At 34.0% G+C, this 19,988-nt stretch overlaps 1 protein-coding gene and 1 non-coding gene across 4 annotated transcripts in view; both read left to right on the top strand.

The window, feature by feature from the left end:
- The window catches only part of IQUB (IQ motif and ubiquitin domain containing), an 83,088-nt gene extending 64,203 nt beyond the window's left edge, over positions 1-18,885 (top strand). For all 3 annotated transcript variants that reach the window (XM_003815444.5, XM_057302752.2, XM_008968439.5), the window contains exons 9-13: positions 1,941-2,111; positions 6,336-6,512; positions 9,728-9,976; positions 13,780-13,965; positions 18,421-18,885. In XM_003815444.5, the coding sequence (XP_003815492.1) occupies positions 1,941-2,111; positions 6,336-6,512; positions 9,728-9,976; positions 13,780-13,965; positions 18,421-18,603 (966 nt within the window). In that variant the 3' untranslated portion in view covers positions 18,604-18,885. The remainder of the gene's footprint in view (positions 1-1,940; positions 2,112-6,335; positions 6,513-9,727; positions 9,977-13,779; positions 13,966-18,420) is intronic.
- On the top strand, positions 13,251-13,357 carry LOC112440518 (U6 spliceosomal RNA). The gene has a single exon (XR_003028559.3). It is a non-coding gene; the product is annotated as a U6 spliceosomal RNA (small nuclear RNA).
- Positions 18,886-19,988: the final 1,103 nt, after the last annotated feature.

Here is a 19,988-nt window from a genome sequence, read left to right as displayed (position 1 = left end):
TAACACTCTGAGGCCTACCCAAAATAAGGCTATATGCATTTAAAAATTATTTTATTTCTAAGTGATGAGAATTGAATGATAAAATATTTTATTATTGAGCTATTTTCCTTATAAGCTTTTAATCAATCTTAATTATATCAGTCTGATAATAATACATTATTTAATATTGAATTTATGCTGTAACAATTTAAATTAATTATAGGGCTGCAGCTTCTCATTTACTGGATTGAAACTGGAGCTGAGAATCTAAAGTTTCTGATGAAGATTCCTACCTCTGAATAACATTCATTTTGGCTTTGATCTGAATATGATGCCATTACTTTGAGAATATATCAAATATAGTTGTTTTTAAGAGGTAGCTTTGCCGTTCTCAATGTGATTTAGCTAATGTGAAATATAAAAAATTAGTTGTAAATTGATGTTACAACTAAAATTCCCTCCTGATACTGTCATTGTTTTTTTCTTTTCCTTTTTTTTTTTTTGAGACAGAGTCTTGCTCTGTCGCCCAGGCTGGAGTGCAGTGGCGCGATCTCGGCTCACTGCAAGCTCCGCCTCCCAGGTTCATGCCATTCTCCTGCCTCAGCCTCCCGAGTAGCTGGGACTACAGGTGTCCGTCACCACGCCCGGCTAATTTTTTGTAGTTTTAGTAGAGACGGGGTTTCACCGTGTTAGCCAGGATGGTCTCGATCTCCTGACCTCGTGATCTGCCCGCCTCGGCCTCCCAAAGTGCTGGGATTACAGGAATGAGCCACTGCACCCAGCCTACTGTCATTCTAAATACAGTTTTATATAATGTCTCTATTTGGTTAGTCCATATTCCTGATGATCTGTTCCAATACACAGAGCTTCCATTTAAACCTTACATTAGATCACATCTAAGATTTAAATGTTTGCAAGTATGGTGTAAATTGTATTACAAGGACACCAGAGCAATTACAGTTAACCTACAAAAACATGTTTTTGAAGAATTGTCATGATCAACATAGTCTTGTTTCTGAAAAATTATCATTAGGGAAAGAAACTGAGCAGCTTTGTACCCTAAAGTGGAAGAGCTAATAGACAGTAAGTGTTCACTGTGAAATTTCTGGGTGAAGGCATCTCCTCTAAATGTCCCTGTCAGAGGGAACAGAAGCAGTGGCAAACACAGAGGTATCATCATTAAAGATTATCCTGTTTCCTGAGTCGGTAGAGGACTAATTTCACCTCCTGTCTCTAATCTCTGAATTCTTAGCCTGGGAGTCCTCAGATGAGCTTCAGGGCAAGTGAACTTCATTTTTGGCCCTTCATTTAGGAGGTGGGCTAGGTTGGGAGGCACCAAGCCAGATTTGGAAATAGGAAGTGAGAATCTTAGCCAGCATCAGGGAGGCAGGAACCACAGCCCAGCACTGTTAAGATAGCAATATAGCTCTTTCACTATGGACATCTGCTTTGAGAAGAATTTTGAACTTCTTATAGAAGTATTTTTATAGGACATTAAACCATAACTCACAGAGTCCCTTTTTGGTATATCTTTAGGTCTAAATATATTGAGGATTGTCATAATTACTCTACAAAAGTTATCTTCAATTGGCAAGGCAGGATCAAGACATATTTATATACACTCAATATAATTGAACCAAGCAAATAATTGTCCTCATGGGGTTAATGAGTAATTCCATACATCTCTCAAACAATTCAACATAAAAAACTAGTAGCAAATCCTGAATATTGTAGAAGTGTATGAACTTCTACAGACTGAATAACTGTCATTCTTATTTGTTTTTTTCTAAAATATTTTACTTTTGCCTGATCTGCAAATTCTTAAATTAATTTTCATAAGCTTTAGCAATACTTTAGTTATAAAGCACATGATATTAAGGTAGACTTTTAGTAGAAGGAGCAAAATTGTTATACGTAGTTTCTAATTAACTGATAATTATAAACATAATATTATTTTTAAGTGTTCAGCTCCAAAAATATGGAGAACCCCTAATGGCAAAACAATTGAGATGGATACGCAGTTCACCATCAGAGCCAGAGAGCTGCAAAATATCTATAAGTGCATTATGCTGAAAAATATCTCCCAAGATGAGAGGCTGGATGTGCTGTTAACTCTTAAACACACTGTAAAGGTATGTTAACTTTCTCTTAGTTTGGGGGTAGAGTTCACTGTCAATAAAAAAAAATTAATGAAATACTAAAACAAGTAAAGTGTTTTACATTAAGAATTGTTTTGGTATAATTTGGGAAGGATGTGGTTTATGCATTAATATTTACCTAAAAGTTCTCACAATATGTTATAATACATAATAAATGTAAATATAATGAATGTAAATATATCTTTATGCAATGAATGCAAATATATGCAGTATAGCATGAGATTAATAATTACATAAACAGCAATTATAATCTACATATTTTGACATTTTTTCAGTGAAAAATTGATTTTTAGCAGTTTTAAAGCAGCACCATTGTATTTTTATCTTTTTTCTCATCAATTATTGATTTTCTGTGTTCTTAATCCTACTTTTAATGAAAACAAAGTTAGTGGATGTCACAGATCAAATTTTCCCAAGAAACAAGAAACAAACTCAGAGATGGGGTTTATATTCAGGAAGTTTGTTGGAGAGTGCTATCAGGATAATTCCTGTGAGGCAGTAGAGAAATCAGAATCGGGAGGATAGAGAAATTAAATTGTGGTGGATTCTGAACAATGACTTCAGCCAGTGTCATGGGGAATTCTAAAACTGGAAAGGCCATCCAGAGTTGTCCTGAATTTAGGCAAGGGACCAGGACAATTTACTCTCACTTTGACCACATATTGGATGGGCTGCCCCAGAAGGGCATAGCTTTGGATGAGATAACTTTCTTTAATAGAGAGCAATTCTCAGAAAGAGCCTCGCTTGAGAGTTGTCAGCCAACAATCTGCCAGGATGGGGAGAATACACACGCTGCTGCCTGGATCCACTTCATGTTGTAGGTTTTAGGATTAGCTCCTCTGGATTTAGATAGGCCCCAAAGCAAGGTTAAGAAAAACTGCAGCCCCTAGTGTAGTCATTGGCTTTAAGGCCACAAGAGATACTCACTGTTTCCTTCCTCTACTATCTATTTTAGATTTCCTTCTCCCTAAACTAGCATCTTGACTGGTCCAGGTGACCCACTTTTTGGAGTGACTTGCATCTTGAGAAGTCTGAACCACAGGTCACTATGCTTTTCTCAGTCTGAGGCTACCAGACTTCCATTTACTGTCAAAATCAGGCAAAGATATACCAAGAAATGCCCATTACCTGGGTGCCAAACATATTCTTCTCTGTCCCTATTGGGTAATAACTGCACCATTGCCTTTTGAAGATCAGAGTCAGTTACCTCTATAAGCAAGAAAACACTTGCCTTGCCCGCAGGTCTCTTGGCCTGCGGAGCTTAGGCATTAGTTGTAGCTCAGAGTTTAATAGGACTTGCGCTATGTCTTACATTAGAAGCATTTTTCCTCCAGGAATTAGGGCCTCTAAACTTGAAGAGTCCAGAGTTACAGGGGCAGGAAGCAAACATTTCCCAAGTAGTAATTGGGGCCATTTTTACTTTCACCTCCTCTGTTCCCAGACAAGGGCAGTTCAGGGGCTTCCACTTGGTCTTCCTCATCATGATAGCTCTTACTCCACAGGTCAAGAAATCAAGGGTAATGAGGCTGTGCCAACTATAAAGTATTCTATTCCAGTTATATATTCAAGGACCAGGGAAATAAATGCTGGGTGGCCCAGTAGATCCATTATGAGCTGGACCTGGGCCAGGACTTGATTTAATTTTTGTTTTCACATACCCCACACTCTCACAGGATCCTGGGTCTTTATACTGCCACAACAATTAGTCATTTGATTCAGGATGTCCCTGAGAAGAAACATGACCTTAGATGAGGCAGTTTGTTTTCAGCTGATGGTAGCTGTCTATCTGTAGGCAAGATGGCTTTCTTCAGCACAGGGAATTCTCAGAGAGAAGCTCAGTGGAGAGCTATCAGCTACCACAACCTGCCGCTGAGAGTCTGCTTCAGTGCTGAAGTAGGGCTGATCTGGGCAGCACACTCAAACATTCATTACAATGAATATGTTGTCTACATTCCTAATTAAAAGGGAAACCCTACTGTTATTAGGACCATTGGTATAGCTCTTGCATTTTATAGCTCAAATTAAAGGAAATATTGAGCTTACATTATGGTCAGTGTAAATAAATTAAATAATTTATATTATTTTATTTAATTTATCCTGACCATAATGTAAGCTCAATATTTAATGTAAGCTTATATAATAAGTGGGCAATACAGGTAAAAAGTATTTGGGTTCTGAATTGTGCTTGTGAGTTCTCAAGTTAATAAGACACTTGGCAGATGTTCGTTCAGTATAGCATAGAAATATAGGTTGTTTCTGTGTGATCATCGGTATTAACTAAAGTTTATACATAAGCAATGGATTAGGTAACTGCATGGTCAGTCTATTTTGGTCATCGATATGGCCCAGATTGCCAGAACATATAGGCATAGATATTGTAATGAAAATCAGTGGTTCACTATATATAACAACTGAAAACTATCAGCCATATTTAGGTCCATCTAAGTGAGCTACATGATTACAAACCTGAGAATTTCATAAGCATAACATTTTGATACCCTGTGTAGGTTTCTTTACTCCTAACTGTAAAGAATGCTCTTTCTGTGGATGAGTTTGTGTGTCTGTCCTCCAAGGCACACAAAACTCTTAAAACACATTAAATAATTGGGTAAATGGTTCTTCCAGGGAGACAGATCTCCATAGCAGCAGAGGCATTGACTGCCTTTTTTCTGGACTACCTTTTCAAAGATGTTTGTGTAGTGACCCACCTTGAAAGACAGAGATAGGTAGGGAGGGAGAAGCAATAGGTCCAGAGGTAGGAAATAAACATGATACTTATAGAGGGCAGTAAAAAGACCAGATTGGGAAAAAGAGAGTGCATAGGGAATACAATATAAATCCTGACATAATTAGGACCAGTAATAAAAAGGCCAAAGGATGGACTCATAAAAGGCAAATTATGCATATCTTAATATGTTTAGTATGAAATATTCATATATACATTTACTTGAAAATATTTTGATAGAGGATTAAAGTCTTTAAGTACAACTCAAATTCTGACTCCATTTATGGCTGCACAACCTTAAAATAAGTTAATATTTATGAAAATCAGTTTTGTCATTTGTAAAATTAGTTGCTTTGAGAATATGTGTGTATCTATCTACATGTATGTAGATATATATACACACACATATATAAACATAAAAACTTAATATAGTGCCTTACAAAGAGGGGGGCCTCAATAAATAATAGGTGTTATTTTGATGATAGTTACTAATACAGACCAGTGAATTTTAAACCTCAGTACATATTAGAATCACCTGGAGAGCCTGAGAGAGGGACAGCATGAATGAATATGAGCATAAATGAGTATAATACCTAGGCCCCACTTCAGAGCAGTTAAATTAGCTCCTCAGGTATGAGGACAATATTAAAATTTTTAAAAATCTCCCTCAGGTCCTTCTAAAGTGCCTCCAGGTCAAAGGACCACTGATGCAGACTCTCGTATTAGCCTTACCAACTATGTAGTACAAAGTACAGAAGAGCATTATTTTACAATTAATGACTTTATCTTCTGACTCCTTCATTCAAGCTGTGTATCTTCCAGTTTTCCCTTGGGCAATTGGAGGACCTTATAAATATTTCTACATTAATCGCTTGTTACTTGTGGCTTTGTGGCTTTTTCATCCAACCACACTCATTTCTATTACTTCATAAAAAATATTGTGACCTATAATAAATAGACAGAAAAGTGAATAAAATATATACGTACAGTTTAACAAATATTAAACAGGAAGTTGCCAATGTTTCTGGTGTCCTCTTTTCCCTTCGAATTACAATTCCACTTGACATCTCCTAGAAGTAACTATCATACTGACTTTCATGGTAGTCATTTTCTTGATTTTTCTTCATAGTTTTACCACCTCTGTATAAATCTTTAAATAATATGGTTTAGTGTTGCTTATTCTTGAATTTTATTTGACAGAATTGTACTGTATCTGTTATTTTGTACCTTGAGTATTTTGCTTAAAATTAATTTGTAAGATTTAAGTTTTTGTTGTATATAGTACAATACTATATATACAACAAAACTATATATACCACAAAAAATGAACTATTAGTTTTGCCAATTTATACTCCTATTGACAATGTTTCATTTCTTTAGGAATGTAGATTTTGGTTTGTTTTGGTGGCAATTTGAAAGTGAACTTAGTGATTTGTAAAATTTTATACCATATATTTTTGTGTTTTATATAGGAACATGAATGTAAACTAACTCAGGAAATTCTAGAATTGATTGACAGAGAGGTTGACCTTATGATGAGAGGAGTCAAACATCATAACCTTGAAGGACTCAGAAAAAGAATTGCGACACTCTTTTTTCATTATATCAAAACACCTCTGTTTAATCCTGAAGTTGCAAAATACCTTAAGGTATTCTACATTTTTCTCTATATTCCTGTTTCAAAATCCTAAGATGTGGTATAGTAAATTGAAGTATATTCAAATTTTGCTTTAACACTTTACTTGGGAGTCCATGTGGAATACCATCTTATTGGTAGTATCTCCTTTGAATGATATTTTGTTATGTTGGTAAATTAAACTTACTCATTTGACTTATGTGTATTTCCAACCTTCAATTATTTCCTAATCTCTTCACCAACTTTCCAACTGAATATTGCATTACGTTGAATGTATTATGATTTCTCACGCCTCCATGGCTTTGTACATACCGTTGGTTTCCCCTGGAATGCTATTCACTATTTACCCAGCCAATTCCTGTTCATTTTCTAAGACTCAATTCTCATCTCATCTCTTCTCCTTCATGAGGCCTCACAGGGAATTAAATTCTTTTTTTCTGAGATTCCATGTTATACCTTGTTTGTGTTCCTTATAACACTTATCACAAAGTTATAATTATTACTGAACAGGTCCATATGGATATTCTGAGAGAACTTCAAATGTAACATATTTGAATTACACTATCTTCTCCAACTCCAGCGTCGTTAGGCTTCTGTGGCTCTCTAAAGCCAAGACAAATGCTCCATTGCCTTCTTACTGTGCAGAGCTATTTAAAACACTATTAGCAAAACTCTTGGGGTAGAGTATGTTGTCAGAGAATTATAGTTTTATTTCAATGATTATATTCAGTTAAAATTTACTTAAAAAGCTGACTAAACATCTTTAGCTTTTTTGAAAAAACAAAATCTCATATTTAGTCAAAACTTCTAGAAGAATAAAAATTGTTTAATTTTTATATTTTTAAATTGATTTTTAAAAACCTGATTGTATTGCAAAAAGAATATTAAAATATAACAAAAGTCCAAGAGAAAAAGTTCCCATTATATTATTTCTTACTCAAACCAGTGTTTCATTTGTCTGAGCCACCTTCTTTCTCTGTAGACTTATTCAGTTTATATTTGGAGTAATACAATTGATAGAGTTTCTACAATTTTACATAATGTTATATCATTTTATTTATTTTTAAAATTTGTCTTTGGTAAAATTTACTCTTTTTGGTAAGTTCTGAAAAATGTATAGTCATGTAACCAGTAGCACAGTCAAAATAAGAAATGGTCCTATCAGCCCCTAGAATTCTCTCATGCTGCCACTTTGTAGTCAGCTTTTTCCCTAACTTCCCAATCCTTGGCAAACACTGATATGTGTTTTATTTTTATAGTTTTATCTATTTCAGAAGGTCATATAAATGGAATCATACTATATGTAGTCTTTTGAGACTGACTTCTTTCACTTAGCATATTGCATGGATTCACCCATGTTTTTGAATGTGTCAGTGGTTTGTTTTTATAGCTGAAAAATATTCTAATATCTGGATATACAAGAGTTCTTTAAAAATCCATTCACAGTTGTAGGACGTTTGGATTGTTTAGAGAGTTTTGGTCTTTTATGAATAAAATCATTACAAGCACTAGATATGAGTTTTTGGGTAAATTGATTGTTTTGGGGTAAATTCCTAGAAAGTGGCATATTGAATCACATGGTAAATGCATGTTTACTTTAAAAAGAGACAACCAAACATTTTTTTCCAAACTGACTGCACGATGTTGCATTTCTGCCTGCAGTATATGATAAATATATTAATTAAGATAAAGGATTTAAAGTTTGTTCTTGAATCTAGGACACATCTATGGATTATCCTGTACTTCTTTTTTTGGGGGAATATACTCTTTAATATTTCAAACTACTGGCTGGATTTAAAAGTTACTGGCTTTAAAAAGGAAGGGCTCATTTGCACATTTTTAGTTTGCATAGTGGGAGAAGAATTTGAAGGAACACCGCTACCCCCACAACCACTTTTTGGGAGTAGGTACTCTGGAGAATTCGTAGAGTTTAATTCTGTAGCTTAAATGGAGCCCTCTGTCATCATAATCATTAAGAATGAGTTATTTTTTTCTTGCACAATTTCAGATGGGTGGAGAATATCTTTCCATGGCATTATAGTAAATGCTCCATCTATAATGGAGACGTGTGCTAACGTGTTTTCATGAGGTTGACTGATACATTTGCTAATTTAATGCCTAGGAGGCATGAAGATAAAATAATCATTGAAGATAAACAAAATGTGTAAATCTCAGAATAAGAAAAGGAACCAGATAAGTTGTCTTCTTGATCTTTGATCATACACCTAGATCACTCTTCTTTTCTCTCGAAGAATTGACTGCCTTTTAAATTTACATATTTTCTTATCTCCCAAAATTACAAGACAAGGGACAATGAAGTTTTCAAAGAATATTACCCTTTGCGAAGATGGAGTGTTTAGGAAAAGTAACGCAGAGTAGAGGGGAAGGTGCAGAAAGGTAACAGATAGATATTCAGAACAAAGTAAAACATTAGAAGGGACTATAATGGTAAATATTTTAAATCCACATTGAGTAAGAGAAAAAATTTATAGAACATTGATGTCCATTTCCTTCTTTATAAAAATATTTTTTGAAAGTCTTATATATCACATGCAAACTCTGTTGCTGCTTGATCTTTACTTTCATGGAAACCAGAGGTACCATAAATTAGGAAAGACTGGCATATATATGTCTTGATTCAGTTTGTGTTGAAATGTTCACAATTCACTCATTCATTCATGGTACTTTAGCCCATAGTGAATAATTGGATTGATGATTTTATGGTAGAATTACTTTCTGTCTATTGCTTTAGACATAGAATTTCAAACTTTGAAAATTAATCATTTGAACTAATCTAAATTTATTTTGAAGATAAATTAAACGAGAAGAACAATTGGGTTAGTGGGTTTTTACTTATATGCGAATCTAGCTATAGAAATAACTAATGTAATATAGAACTGAAAAAAATCTAAATTTTCCTAATAAAAAGCCTCTTCCTACTATTTTTTTCAGTCAATTAATTTTATAAGTGATTTTACCACAAATATCTAAGAACTGATGAATAACAGATTTTCAATATTTTGGCAGGATGAATAAATACTGCTTGAAATTTAGATTTTCTGTAGGATAAGAAGTTCAGGGAAAAATAAAATTTTAGAAATTAGCCAACTTTTTTTTTTAAATCTCATTCTAAGATAAGTAAGTTAGCCTTTGATGCTTCCATTGGTTGGGATCATATTTGGCCTGGCCTGGCTTTTTAGACCTTTTTCTTCTTTTTTTACTATTTAGGTCCCTCAAGACCCATTGAAATTTTATAAGAAGATTTACTTTTGCCACAGTTGCCAGCTTTATTTGCCTTCTACAGAATTTTCTGTATCATCCACCTCACGCCGCATATACCGGTGTCGTAACTGCATTAACCTTCAGAATGAGGCTCAAAAACGAGAATCATTTTTGAAGTACAAATGTTTACTTCAACAGCTCTACTATACAGAAGCTGATTATGAAGGTGATTCTAAAATTGCTTTCTTGATGCAGGTATGGTCAATAAGGGGTGCCAATTATAGCTGAAGCTTGTCAAGGAGGCTATCTTGCAATCTTATGTATGTTTGTGTGTGTGTATGATTGTTTAATGACTCTCTATTCCACTAGACTGTAAGCTCTGTGAGGGCAGGAGTATGCTTTTTTTCCCTCCTGCTCACCATTATACCTCTATAACCTAATACAGTACCAAGTTTTTATTTAAGGCCCTCAATATTTGTTGAATGAATGAATGACTTTTACAGAAACTGATGTTACATATACACATACTAGTGTTTATGAATAACAGTAATAATTAGTGTAAACCAAATGTGACCATAATGGTAAATAACACCAAAAGTGAAAGCTAAGGCTTATAGAAAGTAAAAAAAAAAAAAAAAAAAAACCTTAGGGAAAGGCTTTGATACTTGTCTATGTAAAGTGTTGATATGATACCACACAACTGGAAAGTTTCTGGCCAGAGTTCTTTTGGATGAATCATTGCATTGGATCATTGACCCTATGTAATCTGCTTCTCGTAAGAACTTCTGGCTCTGTGAGAGGGTGGAGCCTGTGAGATCAGGAATTCTGACCTGAATTCCTAACTTAACCACTACTTCGGTCTCTTTGGTTATTCCATGTTTTCTATTGGGTTTAGGCCAGAGGATAGTCTGTGTCTCTACAAAATAAAAACAAATTCCTGACACTGTTTGGACTTAGGTAAGCAAGTGAGAAAACAGAAGGACTTACTTGTTGTTGATATGGCTACCCAACATTAGCCACTTATTAATAAAAGTATATTATAGAGCACAATTGACCTCATTAATGATATTTGTGTTCACAGACTGTCAAATAAGGGCAAATTTTCTGTAAATTAGTTACTAATTAAAATGAACTAAATTGTATTTAATACCAAATAGGAAAATAGGCACTACTATGAATAGAAAACTTTATAGAGATTAAGAAAAAGATACCAAATGTGATGTGCTTTGTTAAAAAATTCTTCTAAATCAGTAGCTTTCAAACTTCTAAATCTCAATCTATAGTAAAAATGTATTTTTATGACAACCTGATATAGGCATGCATGATAATTCTCAATACTCAGTACCTATATGGCTTTACACACTTTATTGAGTTAATCAGCACAAAAATCCTATCAAAATAGGCATTATTTCCATTCTGCAGGTGAGGAAAGGGAAGCACTGAGTGGTTGACTAACTTGTCCAAGTTTACGCTACTAAGTACCAGCACCAGGATTGAAAACTAGGCAGTCTGATTCCCAGCATCCGTACATGTAAACACATGCTGTTCTGCCTCAGAAATAAAAGTTTCCAAAATAGTGTTTATCTTTACCCCTATGGATGTACTCTGATATTTTCTATTCAATCTCAGTCTACTTATTCTGATTTCCATTTGGAAAACTTTGATATCACCCAAGAGGTAGCAACCCACAGTTTGAAAAGCACAAATTAAAATGATTACATATTTTGTCCAATAGAATGAATATTTTGTTAATAAATTTGATGTTTATTTCAGCTTAAATTCTTATTTGCTACTTTTATTCAGGAATTATTGACATGACAGATGTATATTTCCTTGTAGAGAATCTTAGATGTACTAGGGCTTTAATGTAAGTCACCAACAAGTGCTGCCTCAATATTCCATGTTGTATTAGTCAGATTTCTCCTGAGAAACAGAACCAATAGAAAATGTTATACATATATGTTATATATATATATATACATATAAGGAGATTTGTTACAAGGAATTTGCTCACATAATTGTGGAGGCTGGTAAGTCTAAAACCTAAACAGCTGATGGCCCAGTTCAAGTCTGATGACCAGCAGGCTGCTATAGAGCCAGGAGGAGCCAGTGTCTCAATTCAATGGCCATTAGGCAGGAACAGTCTTCCTTACTTGGGGACAGGGTGAACTTTTTGTTCTATTCAGGCCTTCAACTGATTGGATAAAGCCCACTCACATTATGGAAGACACTCTGCTTTACTCAGTCTACTGACTTACTTAAATGTTAATCTCATCCAAAACTACCCTCACATAAACACCAGAATACCGTTTGACCAAATATCTGGGTATCCGGTGGCCTCATCAAGTTGATGTAAAATCAACCATTACACATATTGAATGAAAAAATTCTAGGGGAGCATTGTAACCTTTCAGATAAGGATAATCTCCATTAGATGTGATTTAATTTCAATACCGTATCTGTGTAGGGTTTTGGTCTCTTATATTACTTTTCCAATGTCTAGGATTAGCAGACAAATATGAGTGTCCAGTAGCTTCCCCCCCTTGTAATTGGTGTAGTTTTGATTAATATTTATTTCAGTAATAGTATTTGAGGCATAATTTGAATGTTTGAACATTCTCATAAATAGTAAATCTTGTGGACAGCAGCAAAGATTAGCATATGTTAAATGTGAACATGATGCCATGTAAAATGAAAAGGTGAAAGTTAATATATACAAAAAGTAAACATTCTGCTTAGACAAGAGATTTGAGTGTTGTACTAGTCACCTTGTTTATCTGTAATGCATACAAATACTGCCTAATATAATAGGCAATAGTATTGCTCTGTTACTGCAAAAATTTCAAGTACAATGGCTACTTGAAAGGTAGAAAGCTCTTAGAGACTGTCAACCACACTTATGTGCACATTTGACATTTACATGCAAATAAACACGTTATTCTGTATGATACAATTTCAAAATTATTAGTACAGTTGAGCAACTAAATTAAAAACAAAAATGTAAACAAGATGCATTTTGAATGTGAGTAAAATATATAAAACATTGAATTTTAAAGGTCTATAAATTTATTTTTCATAGCAGCTGTGTACAGAGTATTGTCTTTTTTAGCATTAAGTAAAAGCTAGAATGCATTAGTTGAGCTTAATATATTGAATTACCAATTTATGAAATACTGTTGTAGCTGATGATGACAGGTTCTTTTTGTTTTTTACTTTGGCAGATTGTTTAGGTTTTGTGTACTCATTTTACAGAAAATATTTCTCCTCTCACACTTTTTCACAGAAGCTTTTTAAAAAAATGTTCTTTTTACATGCTTATACTTTGTTGAGTTTGTCCCTCTCTGGCAATTCTAAATTTATAATGCAGGCCCCATGATAAAAAGTCATTCCAAGAGTTTTAGCTGATAAGATTTACGTTTTTTAAAAAGTTTTAAACAGCTATTTCATTACCCCTCTTTTTGATTAAAACAACCAAGTCTTTTAATTAACACTAAGTGAATTACTTATCTTTATTAAATCTCAACTTCCTGTGTTTGCTTCAGCAGCCCATATACTGAAATTGGAACCATATAGAGAAGATTAGCATGGCCCTTGGACAAGGATGACATGCAAACTTGTGAAGTGTTCCATATTAAAAAAAAAAAAATCTCAGCTTCCTCATTTGTAAAATGGCAGTAAAAGGTTTTAAAAGGTCCCTACAATGGCCCTGAAATTAAGATGGTACTTACTAATGAATTTTAAAAATCATTCAATACCATATGTTTATTATGGTAACATTATAGCATTATTAAGATTATATTCAGGTAAAATTAGCATACTGAAATGAATTTATACTGCTTACTCTGGTTTAGAGATGGGGACGCAACTGTGAGACTGATAATGTAGTTTAGGCAAAATGAACAGAAGTTTAGTGAAAAATAAGGGGCTATGTGTCATTGAAACCTAGTGAATAATAATTCACTTAAAAATACTCTATAATTTAATTATTTGCTCAAGTAATATAATAATCTTAAACAAATTTAAACTACATTGTTTTTAAAACTTGCTTTGACATGCAGCTACAAGACATTCAGTACCTGACAGAGAACATCTGGGCGTCCCAGTCAGTCCTCAGTGCCTGCGACAATCTCAGTGATCTGGTCATGGTCAGATGGAATAAATCCCTGGAGTGGTCCCCCTGGAACTGCATTCTTCTTACCAAAGATGAAGCGGCTGCTCATCTCAAGCTAACAAGTATTGAAGAGGTAAGAAAGTTGAATTTTATTTGGGAAGTTAATTTAATCATTGGAATTATTAGCGATAACTGGACTGCCTTCTAATATATTCCATGCTTAAATACTTCCATCAGATTAAGAAACAGAACTTATGGATTAAGAGCAAAAAAATTTATGGTTGGCATATATGGCACAGATTAAATAAAAGGTATATATAAGAGATTTGAACATATTACAAGTCCTAAACATCATACCAGTCTCTCCTAATAGCAAGTTTAAGCACATTCCACGGTAAATTCCATGAAGGCAGTGATTTTGTTCGGCTTATTTACATCTATTTCTCTAATACCTACAATACTGCCTGTCACAGAATGGAGTTTATAAGTATTTGTTGAATGAATAAATGTGCATTACCACCAGATAGGTATTATGGAACCCAGAATCTGTCCTTCTTTGATTAATTATCATGAGTCTGCTTAAAAACACCCAACTCTCAAATTTTGTTCATAATTTTGTGCTCTAAATGGCAATCATACTGATGGGGTGTAGTTCTGATGCTCCATTTTTCATTTGCTTCCAACTTGCTGGGAGTGGAGCAAGCACTGTAAACATTAAATGCCATTTACTGTAATTTTAGTAACTTACATGATGCAATCTGTAAAACATTTTGATGGGTAAGTTGAGGGACTCCTGAAGAATTCGTAGAGAGCTCCATTTACACTAGGTCCAGGATCCCGAGAGTTAATACTGATTCTCTGCATTTTTTAATTCCACACAAGGTGTCAGCTAAAGGAAAGTAAAGAAATGACAAAATGCAGTAGTCATTTAAAATAGTGTGATTCCCTGTTTGTTTTTTTTTCAGTGGAACAAGGGGTGATGAATATAAAGATAAGAAACTAGCTAAAGTTTTAGTTTTTAAATATTTTTTTAGTTTTAAGAAGCCAGGCTAAGAAAAATTTCACTCTAGGGATTGAAAGAAAAGGTAGCAATAAGTTGAAGCTGTATTAAATGTTATATTTAGTGAACTAAGCTGCCTCATAAATATTTAATCACAGGAAGCATAGTCAATACTAGCAATATCATTTCATCTAGGACCCATGATGAGATTGAAGTTCATTCCCAAAGCTGATATTCCAGTGCTTCTTCAATTAATCCACACAACTCCCTTTGTGCATTTAATCAAATTACTGCAGTATCAAATTAAATGTTCTATTCACATGCATTTCTAATTTAGAATGCCAGTCTTATCGAATTTCTGTAAAGGGCACCAAGATTTGCAAGCAGACAAACTGGAAAAACATTTGCCTTTTTTATGGTTTTGGGCTGATACAATCTTTTAACTATTGACTTTCAGCCCAGTTAAAGAGTAGTTTATATCTTGCAGAAGGATGGAGCATTTTCAGAATTTTCTTAATGTTCAGAGATATTTGCTTTCTTAAGAAGTTAAAAAAATACTTGCAAGTTAATATGAAACAGGTATAGGAAACGTGGAAAAACACTTCCGTTAATGTGAACTTTAAGTGGAGCAGATTGATCTCTCCTTGTGTGCACACTGGCCAAAGTAGGAACAATCATGGACTTAAAATCAGTAATCCTGACCCAGTTAACTCAAATCTCTGTCACTGACAACTTTACATTAAAACCTGCCCTCTTTGCTTCATAAATTTTTAGAAAGATTAGCTAAATAAGTGGAATCAGTAAAGAGGATAAAAGCAGCTCTGGCTCTGAATTCTAGCTTTACCATTCATGAGCTGGGAGAAATTGGACAAATTTGTGAATGTCTCAATGACCCAGCTTTCTCATCTATAAAAAAGAGATAATGGTATCTCATCATAGGGAAGCTTTGAGTAGACCATTATTTAAAGCTTTCTGCATAGTTTTTTTTGGCATGAATAAACTTAGGTAGTAACTATGAAAGCACTTTAAAAATTTTTGATGCATTTTATTTTTAATTTTAAAGCAATATATTATTGGCTTAGAATCTGAACAGAATAAAAAATGTAATGTAGAAAGTAAAGGTCTCAGAGGTTGAGGGAATAGGGAGAGATTTGTTAAGGATACAAAAATTATAGCTAGATGGGAGGAGTGAGTTCTAGTACTGTTCTGTGGCACTGTAGGTTGTCTATAGTTAATTACAATATATGGTTTCAAATAGCTAGACGCAGCATATCGAATGTTCCCAGCACAAAGAAATGATAAATGTTTGAGATGAATATGCTAATTACTCTGATCATGATATATGTATCATCCCATCACTATGTACCCCGTAAATATGTACAATTATTATCAATTTAAAAAATTTAAAAAACGACTGAATGAATAAATAAAGGGAGGCAAATAGACAAATCTCCCATGTAGAATTCCAAATAATTTATGTAGATACTCTCCACTCTTAAGGAGATGGAGAATAACTCTCTACCCTTTAAATGTGGGCTGTACATAATAACTCCTTTCCAAAGACTATATTATGGATGGAAGGGGAGGACCTTTACAGTAGAGAAACCTGACAAGCACTACCTCAGCCAGGTAATCAAGATTAACAGCAGCAGTGCTGTCATGCTGATGGTGTGTACCCTTGATATGATGTGAGGAGAAGGGCACTTCACCCCTGTGGTCTTCCTCCCCAAAACCCATCCCTTCAGTCTAATAATAATGAAGAAAACATAGGACAAACCCAGATTGAGAAACATTCAGGAAAATGTTGGTGTTGGGTATATGGGACCTTTCTGTAATATTCTTAGAACTATTTGTACACCCAAAGAATTTGTGAACATAGTTTAAAACCATCACATGGCTATTTCAAGAGAATGGACCTAATTTCAATGGGAAAAAAGGTCTCTTGATGTCCACCCATCCCTATCTCCATGTTGCAATGATAACTACTATTTCTTAGGTATATAATAATCTATTGAAATCCTTCTGGAAGTTTTCTATGTGTATGTAAGTATATACACTTTTACTGTAGCAGGAATTTCATATTAAATGACTCTGAGACTTAGTTTCTTTGCTTTACTTAACAATATAAATAATATAATATGGAAATATATTCAGTTATTTAAGAGTTACTTATTAGTGCCTTGAACACATATATCATAATTTATCTCATCTTTAATAATTTATAGTACTGTAAAGGCACCTTGAAAACCTATAAAGTTCTGTACATGTGTAAGTTAATATAGCATAATAAAGTGTGTTAGTTTTTCTTGAATGAAATATGGGCTAAGAAGTGGTAGAAACAAAGTTAGATTAGCTCAAAAGATGAACATTTTAACCTAGTAAATTTTTCTGTTAAGAGGAAATTTTAATAAGCCCAGGATACTCCTATATAATGCTTTCTGCTCTTTTGGTCCTTTCACCCAGGACTTAATTATCTTTGATTTGACCCTCTGAAGAGACCTTTATTGAGGGAATGTCTTATTCTCAGAAAATAAATTTTAGGAAGAAGTATAGGTACTATTTGTGATTTGATTGAAAAGAGGGCCAATTAAGATTAATAGGTAATAGATTATATTTATTAATTTAACCAGAATTTACTTTTGAATGTGCCAAATACTGTACTAAGTAATTACAGAGAAACAAGAAAATTTAATGAATATAACTTTTTGTTGTCTCAGTTGCATTTAGGTTCAGCTACAAGAACAGAAAAAGCAATTTATAATGATTTAATCAAATGTGGGTTTAGTTTTCTTATGTAACAAGAAAGTTCAAAGGTTGGCAGTTTGGGTCTAGTATGGTGGCTCCACCTTGTTCTCAGAAATTCAGGCCATCTCACTTTTTCCTCAGCCATATTTAATCTTCAGCTTTCTCTCTCATGCTTGGTGGGCTCTTAGTGATAGGATAGCTAGTTCATCTTCTTCATTACATGTACCTCTCAGTAATGGCAAAAGGCTAGAGGTGCTTGATAGGTGAGTCTTCCCACTCTCAAAAGTTCCTTTCAAAGGCTTTATTCAATTATATATATATATATAATTATATAAGGTTATATATATTGTGTATAATTAAATAATCTTGGAAGAAATTTAGTTATCTCCTTAGATTCTTCTTGGTGGTGACAGTTTCTCAGACTTTCCTTGTTTTGTTTTTATTTTTGTTTTTTCTCACCTCAATATCTATAACATTAATAATATAATTATATATATATATATATTCTAACTAGATACCCCCAGTTAGAATAAGGGCTAAGAAAGCTAGACACATCACACCCTATACAAAATCAGGCCTCCGGCTCAAATGGGAGAAAGAATGAATATTGAGTTGATAACTAGCAGTGGTTTAAACTTAGAGAAGTCAGAGGGAGAGTTGGGGAAAACTTCCAGGTTAAAGTGTCATAGGAGCTGAGTCATGAATGATGATAGACAACGTGAGAAAAATAAAGGTAGTCTGGGATGAAAGAATTGACAAGCAAAGGCACCGAGGCATGACAGTATTTTTACCTGGCAAAATATATCTGTGATATTTACTAGAATTTGATTTTTTTCTTTGCAGGGATATGAACGCTCATTTATTCACAAGATCAAACACAAACATATCCTGGCTAAGAACTATTTTTCTCAGCTTCCAGTGCTGGCTTCGTTTATACTTGATGATGGTGAAATTGATGAGATCAGATGGAAGTATCACTCAGACACAACACCTAAGATTATAGAATCCCAGAGGCCTCCTCATTAGGTGATCCAGGAGTATTTGTTTGATGATCGGCATTTTGTTCACTGCTAATAGGGTAATACAGAGGTCACAGAGTATGGAAATGGAATTTAATCGGTTTATTGATTTTGTTTTTTGTTTTTCATAGTATTTTGAGTTATATAAAGAGAAAACATTTCTATATAAGTAAGTATTCTTTGTTAGGAAGTTAGTGCTAAATTGAAATGCAATTTTGTTACTGAAATTAATATTTTGGGGTAAAGACAACATTTTAAAATGTGTTTTCACATTAAATTTTTAAAAATTTTTCAAGTATATTAGTTAAAATCTAACAAACAGCCAAATAAAAACTAGACAACTTTCAAGTTATTTATTTTAGATAGAACGTAGTTATAGGAAGCTAATCAGTATGTGGAGGGGAGGAAACATTATAAAGTGCTCTTTCTTGAAAACTTCTTTAAGTAGGATAAAAAAATTTATATTTTAGTATAGGCATTTGAATCTTTGCAGTTTATCGTCTGCTTTCACCTTCCATCCTTCTCATAATCCCAATAAAACAACACTTGAAACTATTTATAAATAAACAAAAAACCTTCATTCTGGGTAAACAATGGAGCTATTAGCATATGCAAGAAAAACTCCCTGTGGGCAATGGTGAAACTATAAGAAGAATAAACTGGTTAAATAAACCATAACAACGCCCTTCTCCAATAAACCAAAGGAGTGACCTTGACCACATATAAGTTAGGGACCTACAGTGATGAACAACGGTTTGCCAGTCAGTCTTAACAGGAAATGGATGGCACACTCGAAATAGCTTAAGCCAAGGAGAGTTTATTTACAAAGGGCCTTATTATAAGGTGTGGGTAGTGTGTAGGGAAACTAAAAGAATAGTGCAGGAACCCAGGGCTAGTATCAGACAGGCTATCTCTCCCTTTAGTCTCAAATGAACTTGGGGAGAAAGTCTGAGAACCCAGGAAGAGTGTAAAGAAGATAACTGAAAGGATCAATGACCAGCTGTAAAGGGAACGGCCAGGCATAGGGGAATCTCATGAACTAGAGAAATATACAATTTCATACTTCTTCCTTTCTCCAGTGTCCTGCTTGGGTTTCCCACTGGCCAAACCCAAAAGGAAAGCAGAAGGGGTAGGAGTCAGTTGACATAATCTTTAGGGCTTCAAGGCAAAGAGCAGAGTATGTAAGGGGAAGAGTAGATCTGGAGGGCTAAATAGAAAGTATCCAAATGGAGAAAGAATTAAAAGTGAACATCTATAATCAAATAGCAATATTTTACTCACTATCACACACAACATAGTTAGTTATATATACATAAAACATATGATTTTTCTCCTAATTGCAATCAGCAATTAATGAGGCTCTTCTCTCAAGTTTAGTTATCAAGTTATCAA

Source organism: Pan paniscus, chromosome 6 (assembly GCF_029289425.2).
Source record: "Pan paniscus chromosome 6, NHGRI_mPanPan1-v2.0_pri, whole genome shotgun sequence".
Classification (NCBI taxonomy): domain Eukaryota; kingdom Metazoa; phylum Chordata; class Mammalia; order Primates; family Hominidae; genus Pan; species Pan paniscus.
Note: the sequence above shows the minus strand (reverse complement) of the source record. Positions and strands in the feature narration are given on the sequence as shown.